The sequence below is a fragment of the Echinops telfairi genome, unplaced genomic scaffold, assembly GCF_000313985.2.
Source record: "Echinops telfairi isolate 266 unplaced genomic scaffold, ASM31398v2 ScPeMD7_7458;HRSCAF=8496, whole genome shotgun sequence".
Classification (NCBI taxonomy): domain Eukaryota; kingdom Metazoa; phylum Chordata; class Mammalia; order Afrosoricida; family Tenrecidae; genus Echinops; species Echinops telfairi.
Genome location: NW_022111358.1, coordinates 3,148,358 through 3,156,450, shown reverse-complemented (window position 1 = coordinate 3,156,450; position 8,093 = coordinate 3,148,358). Strand labels below are relative to the sequence as shown.

Sequence of the window (8,093 nt, the reverse complement as noted above, 5' to 3'; positions counted from 1 at the left end):
CAATCTGTGGGTTGCGACCCCTTTGGGGGTCAAACAAGCCTTTCTCAGGGGTCCCCTGAGTCATAACAGGAGCAAAATTCCAGTTATGAAGTAGCAATGAAAATAATGTTATGGCTGGGGGGTCACCACAACATGAGGAACTGTATGAAAGGGTCGCGGCATTCGGAAGGTTGAGAACCACTTAGATTCAAAGGGTTCTCATTGAGCCTCAGAATCGTCCTACAAATTTGTTGGCAATGTTGCTCCCCCAGTAATGAAAACTCTAGGGTTCAGAGATGTTGCCCTCCCGCTACTTGTTTCCTTTAGGTGGGTGTCCTCTTCACCTCTGAGAGTTCTTACCCCTCACCTCCCATCCCAGAGGTTCCCTGTTCCAACCCATGTCCTTCCAGGACCGCGCCACCTGCCTTCCTCCTCAGGTTTCGTATTCGCTTTAGCCCACATCCTAAAACCGGTGAGTCACTGGGTGTGACAGGGAGCACTGGGCTAGAAAGAGATTCCTAGGGTTGATTTTTCAGACGTGCATCTTTAGACTTGTCTTCTAAGCTGCCTGTGGGTAGACTTGAACTTCCAACCTTTTGGTTAGCAGCTGAGCACCTTTACCATTTACACCTCCCGGGGACTCCACCCTTCTTTCCAGAGCTGCTCTGCTTCCACTCGTCTAAGCCTCATTTATTGGCCACCACCTGCGTCTTCCTTCTCAGTCACAATGACTTCCCTGCCCTACCCAACAAGTTAGTTTTATCTCCCAGTCAATTCCATTTCTTCACGCACTTCATCAGCTCCCGTCCACCTGCCTCAGTCTGGCACCAAGTCTTAGCTGAGCTGCACAAACAGCCGTCTGATGATCACCCAGGCTTCAAGCTCTGTGCTTCCCCTTCTAGTCCCCATGCGCCATCTCACTGCCCCTGGCACCCTGGAACACAGTCGTGTGCCAGAGTGTCCTCGTTCCTACCCTCACCCGCTGGGCTGACTGTGGTCCCACAAATGAGGGTGGTTATGGGGAGTATTACAGAGGATGTTCGCGGTCCACTGAGTGTTTCTGAAAAGACAGCCTGGGGAGATTTCCTGGAAGAGGACGTTTTGAGATGTGAAGAATGAGAAGTAATGGGTTTTGTTGTTGTTGTTGTTATTGTTGCTATTGTTAAGAAAGAAGAGTGTTCCAGGCAGGCGAGAGAACAGCATAGGCAGGTGGCAAATATGTAGATGCTCAATAAATAGCTGATGAGCGAAGGCATCCTGGTGGGCTCATGGGTTGCGTGATGGGCTGCTAACTGCGAGGTCAACAGTTCAAACCCATCAGCCACTCCACAGAGAGCTGAGCCTTTCTGCTTCCCTGAAAAAGTGCAACCTCATAAACTCTAGTGAGGTAGTTAGTTGATTGTGCCAACCTGGCCGATAAACATAGGTGGGGTTAATTGAAGGGTGAGGGATAAATGGCTCGGTGAGCCTCGCCTTTCTAGTTCTCAGGTCTCTTGCTTTGTGATGGTCGGATCAGGGTGCAGCTGCCTTAGCCAGTTCCCTGCTTCAGCTGGCAAGGCTTACTTCCTACAAGACATCCCCAAGGAGAAGCCACATGGACCTACCCCGATGCAGCCCTGGGTGCTGGAGCAGCCGTGTGGAGACCCCTGCCAGCGCTGAGATGCTTACACATTCACTGATTCGGCTTTCCTCCTGCATTCGGCATCATTGCATCTGTTTTGTGAGATGGAGGAGGACTTTGTGGATTGGTGTTGGACATATGAGTTAATGTTGGATTATGGGTTTGGGCAGCACTGGGTTGGGATGTTTTCTTGGTGTGCACTTAACCTTTATATACAACTCCCTCTTCTACATGACATCTCTGAGGCCAGCCCTGGACCCTCCCTCTCCGCCAAGGCTGATGAGGTCTTCCTGACCCCACTTCCCTCCCAGTCCAGCCCGAACCCCTGGGGACATCATCGAGGTCACCCTGCTAGCAAAATCTGTGCCTTTGGTCCTGCTTACACAACCCAGTGTGTTTCTGGTCACGATGTCCCCTCCCCTCTGCTCCCCAGGGACCCCCTATTTCTCAACACTGGCTTTGCTCTCCTTGCTCCCCAAGGGTGGAGCGGGGAGGCTGGAGTCCCTGCAGCACACATTCACCCTGTCACTTCTACCTGCTTCTGCCCCCATGGCCTCTCCTCCAGGGGGTTCTCTCTCACCACTCCTTGAAGGACCTCACCCACCGGTCACCCCTCTTTTCTGTCCCCTCAGCCTCCCTCTCTGTCCCCTCATCACCAGGGTCACTAGTGATCTTCAAGTGGACAAATCAGTGGGCACTTCCACCCTCATCTACCTCGACAGCATGTGCCCACTCCCTTCGTTCAAACCCCTCCCTCCCGAGGCATCTCCATCTCACCCGAGTTTTCCCTCTGCCTCCTGGAAGAGGATCCTTTCTACTCTCTTTCCATCCATGTCCCTCTGCCCACCGCTTAAATGTCGTCAATCCCAAAGCTCTCTAAAAGATGGCTCGGGATCCTTGAGTTAGCAAAACATTGTTCCTACCTCCTTAGCAATTATCCTGTCTGTGCTTATCAGTACCCTCCTTGCCAAGGCCACTGCCTACTTCAGGCCTTCATCATGTCCTGCCGGGACTAATTGAAACAAATAGCCCCGGGGGGGTCTCCCAGCACCCAATCCTACCTGAACCTAAACCAAACCAAACCCCCTGCTGCTAAGTCAATGCTGTCTCATAGTGGCCGCTCTGTGGGTTTCCAAGACTAACTTTAGCCAAGGAGAAAGTCCCATCTTTCTCCCGTGAAGCTGCTCGTGGTTTTGAACTGCCAAGCATACGGGTCCCAGCCCAGCACACAACCACTACACCACCAGGGCTCCTGTGCAACTGAAAGTGGGTTCCCAAGTCGGAGTTGACGCCGTTGGCCTTCTGCTCACAACTCCATAGGGATGCTCACGTCGCCGGCGGCAGATAGACTGAGACTGGAAAGGTACTGAGGCGATTCGCCTGGCTCCCACACAAGGATGACATGCAAATTTGTGACACGGTCTAGATTCTCCTTGCAGTGGATGAGTTGAAACAGAATGTGTGTGAATTGTGACAGGTGAGACTGATAGTCGGCTCTGTAACTCTTCCCCTAATTCACAATAAAAAGTAAAACCTCTTTAGGGCACTAGGCCCTGAAGTCGCCTTTGGCCTCCATAACAGATTGGCTCATAAAATCAAGAACATTACCCATAAGTCCTGTGCTCTTTGAAAAAGTCTGGGGTGGACAGCCGTAGTGACTGACCAACGCAAAGGGTATAATCAATGACACTGAATTATACAAGTAGAAGTTGTGGAATTGGCGAATGTGCTGTTGTGGCTATTTTTGCCACGATTAGAAAATATAATAATAATTACATGAATAACAATGAATACAAGGAAGAAGAAAATGTTCTAGAATTGAGTATGATGACAATTGTACAACTCTTGTATGATTGAATTATTGGATTGTCTGACATGTGGATATAGGGCTGGTTCATTAAATGGTTTAAAAAAAAGTCTGGGGGTAACATCGATGGTATACACAGATGATTGTGCAACACACAGTCTCACATTCTAGTATCACAAACTGCCCTGGCGAGGTCCTGGTTATGCACTGGGCTGCTAGCCCACGGTCCACTGTCCCAAGACCACCAGGGCCTCCAGCGAGAAAGAGGAGGCAAAGTGTTACAGTCTCAGAAACCCACAGGGGCAGTTCCACCCTGCCCTACAGGGTCACTGTGAGTCGGATTTGACTAACGGCAGTGAGTGACACGTCACTAAACGGCCAATGGGGACTTTAAAACAATGATGAGAATATAAGGGGAATGGGAAACTAGATGAACAGAAAAGGAACAACAGAAGGGAATCATGAGCATGTTCACACAGTGTAAAAAGGTAACCCGTACCACACAGAAGTGTGCACAAGTGGTTGAAGGGGGAGCCTACATGGCTGTGTAAACAGTCACACACACAATGAAATATTATTTAACAAACCCAGACTCTTCAGGCCTTCCTCCAAGCCCCTCGGATAAAACTTAAATTCTTAGAGTGAGCCCCCTACTCCCTCTCCTCCCTTCCTCCTCATAGCCCCACACCCTTCCACCATGCCAAGCTGACCGTGCCAAGCCAACAGATGCCTGGAGAATTGCCAGGTTCATAAAAGAAACCCACCCGTTCTAGACAGGGAAGGGTCCTCACTGTGCTAGACAGGGAAGGGTCCTCACTGTGCTAGACAGGGAAGGGTCCTCACTGTGCTAGACAGGGAAGGGTCCTCACCGTCTCTCCCACTGAGTCGTCCTAGAATAATCAGGCTTCTGCGGAAAGACTCGATGGGCGAACGAAGGACGGAGGGACCGGTCCGTTTAACCAAGTCTCAGAAGTTCGTGGGAACCCCTTTGCCCACTGCTGTGCTCTGGCCCCAATGAAGGCATGGAGCCAAACTCCTTCCTACGTTCTCCTGTTTGCTGGGCGCTCCCCCCAGTTCCTCCTCTCCCCCAGCACCAGCCTAACTCAGCCACCAGCACAGAATCTGACCTCGCTCCGCTCCTGCCCCTCCGACGGACGTCATGCCTAGCAAGGAGCGCCAGTCACGAGAGAGGACACCCGGTATGAGTCGGCCTGTGGATGATCCAGGATGGGCAGGCCCATCGAGACAGAAGGAGGAGGAGTGCTTCCCTAGGGCTGGGGAGGACGGTGGCATCTGGGCGTGACAGCTAAGGGGTCCAGGGCTTCCTTCTGAGGTGATAAGAATGTCCTCAGACAGTGGGTGGTCCTGGCAGCACTTTTCTGTGAAGATACCCTTTTTTTTTTTAAATGACCTGTACACTTTAAATGGATGAATCGTGTGGTAGATGAATGATGTCTGGGCCGAACAGTTTTTCAAAACCTGCAGATCCCACTGGAAAGATTCGGCTGCTGCTTAAATGCGACTGCCAAGTCGTAGGCCCGAATCTGTGCCGGGTGTTGTTCGTACAGCGCCCAGCGTGACCCACCTCATGCCCCGCCCCCCCCTCCGGGGCTCAGCAATGTCGGTCGGCATTACAGCTGTGCCCATCCTGTAGGTGGCAATGCCGAGGAGACGGGTGGTTTGAGGGCCTGGCCCAAGATCCACGAGACGGTGTGCTTATGTCTAGTGCGGGTGCCTCTCGAAGAGAGCTGTAGCGATCTGTGGATGAGCTTATTTCCCTGGACTGAAGCTTCCTGGGAACTGGAGGTGGTATCTAGCTTGGCACAGTGCTCCCTGCACCCAGCCCAGTGACTCCTAAGCCTGATCCAAGAACCTTAAAAGGACATAGAAGTGCACGGCCCTGGAGGCCGGGGGAGAGCTGACCCTGTGGGTTCCCCAGACGTTAACTCCTTACGGGAGTAGAAAGCCTCGTCTTTCTCCTTCAGAGCGCCTGGTGGTTGAGAACTGCTGACCTTGAGGATGGCAGCCCAACTGGTAACCACTAGGACACCAGGTGCGCCCTCAGAGGTGTACTGGGCCAGTGTCAGTGGTCGCACAGGCTTGACAAAGGCAGCTCCTTCTCAACTTGCGTCCCCGGGTGCTGCGTACAGCCAGTGACTCAGCTGTGTGCCACAAGGTTGCAGTTTGGGGTCCTCAGAAGGGGCCTCAAGGAAGGCCGAGAGGTCAACTTGGACAGTGCCAGCCATTGAACACAGTCCTAGGGAACCGTTAGTCCTGATGTTGGGTGCCTGTGGGTTGGAGTCGCCTCAATGGCACCTGTTTTACCCAACCAGCCCCCCGCCCCCACCCCACCCCACCCCACCCCCGTGAGGAGATGGATTCTAGCGACAGTTTTCTCCTGGGCCCTCGATGGTTTCTCTCCCCAAAGGCCCTCTCCCCTCTGGAGTCTTTCCTGGTAACCACGAGAGGAGCCGCCCCAGCACCACTGGCTGCTCCGCTGGGGCCTGGCTCTGATCCCAGCTGCCCCGGGGCAGCAGGCAGTGGGAGGGAGGCGTCTCAGAAGGCCCTTGCCCTGAGCATGATCTAGTCCTGGGTCTTGAGACCACGTCACGCCCCTCAAATCAGGAATCCCCCAGGTTGCCCCCAGAGTCTTCCTGGCTAGGGGTTCTGGGCTTGGTGGGCATTGGAGACTGGGCCCCAGCGAAGGAGACGGGGATGTATGAAGGACGACGGACTTTCAGAGGGGTGGGGAGCAAGAGTGACCACAGCTCCTGGGGAGTGGGCAGTAGATGGTGACTCGGCAGTAGGGTCACTCCAGTGGGAAGCTAAGCAGTGTCTTCTGCCCCGGTCCCCTGGCTCTGAGCAGCCTGAGGTCAGCAGTTGACTCTCCTCTGCCCATAACCTCACTCTGGAAGCGAAGGCTCTGCCCTGGTTGTCTGTCCGTCCATCTATCATCCTCTCCCTCGTTTCTTCCCTCCCTCCGTCCCTCTCCTCTTTCTGGCGTGCAGAAGTCTTTTGCCAACATCTAGAGTGACCGTCTCGGAAACCCACAGGGGCAGGTTCTATTCTCTTCCACAGAGCCGCTCTGGGTCGGAAGCGACTCCGTGGCAGTGGAATTGGTATTTTGGGGGTTACCATCATTCCTATTGGGATCCCCTGGAAGTAACGCCAATTCAGTGGTTTAACTTCAGAACAATCGAAGGCAATTTACTCAGCACCCTATAGCAGGAGCAAGCATGTGCCCAGCACCCGAGCTCACGCGCCTCTCCTGTTTCGCCTCTCCTGTTTCGGCGGCCCTGCCTATCTTTCCCCAATAGCCAAGACGGCCCCTGCCCTGCACCCAGATGTTGAAATCCACCTAACCACTGAGGCCCAACGGGCTTCCACAGGAACCCTCCTCACCCGCCCCCAGAGACAAGCCTGCCTGCTAACTCTCCCCCTGATGCCCCAGGGGGAGCCCCAGGCGCTGCAGTCAGGGAGGGAAGCCACTGTTGGCTCTTAGAAGCTAGCGCTGGGCAAAGGCTCCCGGACCACCCTGGTGGCTCCAGGCTGGAGTGGAGGGTGGACTCCCTTGAAAACAGAGACCCTAGGACCCCAGCTGGCTGCCCCTCTCTGCCAATCACAACCCCATTGAACTCTGCAACTTGGTTCCCAGAAGCCTCAGGGTGGGGCAGGGACCCCACACCTTCCCCTCCCCTCCACCGTCTTGCTGTCCTGCAGGATTCAGCTCCCAGCAGGGAGATAGGTAAAGTGACCCCCAGGAGTCAAAATGAAAGAGGAGCAAATAGAAGCCCCTCCACCCCCACCCCACCCCCAGCTCCTAGCCCCCTGGTCCAAGAAGAAGCAGTACACTAGCTTAGAAATGGTCTCCTCCCCAGCGCCAGCATACAGCTCACTTCCCTATGGATCCCAGGCAGAGTGTCTGCACCCACCCGGCCACCGGGGAAATAGCTGGCCCCAGCCCTGGCCCTGGGATGCCGGCCCGCTTACCATGATAGAAAAGATGAGAGGGATGAGGTTGAGGGGCCAGACTGGGCAGAAGCAAGAGGCGATGGCAAGGATGAGATAATCTTTAGGGATCTCCTGGTCCTGGGTGTAGGAGGCGGTCGCGATGGAGGATGCCCTCCTGGAGCTGGTCCGTGAGGATGACGGGGCCAGCGGGGCCTCCAGGTGCCGCTCGGAGGCCACCCTGAAGGGCAGGCTGTGGCCATTCTGCTCTAGGTCCAGCGCCCCCGACAGGGATTTGGACAGCTTCCGAGTCTTCTCGGCCTTGACCTCCGCCTCGGTGAGGAGCTTCTCCATCTCCGGCAGCTCCAGAGGTGAGGTGGTCCCTGGCTCCTGTGCCAGGGGAAACTGAGGCTCCACAGGGTGGGCCATGTTGCCCCCGGGGTGGGGGGCAGGCTGCTCCTTCTCCAGGCCAAGATGAAGGACCTCAGTGCGCCATCCCTCAGCCCCCACGGCCCCCCGCGGGCACAACACAAGCGGAGCGAGCCCGCCTGGGGGCTGGGAAGGTCAGAATGGGCACGCCCAGGCCAGCTGAGCCCAGGGGCTGGGACCTGCCTGCTGCTGGATCCGAGCTGGAGCCTCCAGCGCCGCCGGTGAAGTTTGAGGCCAACTTTGTAGGCACTGCTGACGGTGCAGATGGGCAGGGAAAACGGCAGAAAGCTCAGAGCCGAGAGAGGAGTG

General features: G+C 55.0%; 1 protein-coding gene across 1 annotated transcript in view; it reads right to left on the bottom strand.

The window, feature by feature from the left end:
* The window catches only part of TRARG1 (trafficking regulator of GLUT4 (SLC2A4) 1), a 12,351-nt gene extending 4,567 nt beyond the window's left edge, over positions 1-7,784 (bottom strand). The window contains exon 1 of the mRNA XM_013005745.1: positions 7,398-7,784. Within this exon, the coding sequence (XP_012861199.1) occupies positions 7,398-7,784 (387 nt within the window). The remainder of the gene's footprint in view (positions 1-7,397) is intronic.
* Between the last annotated feature and the right edge of the window lie 309 nt (positions 7,785-8,093).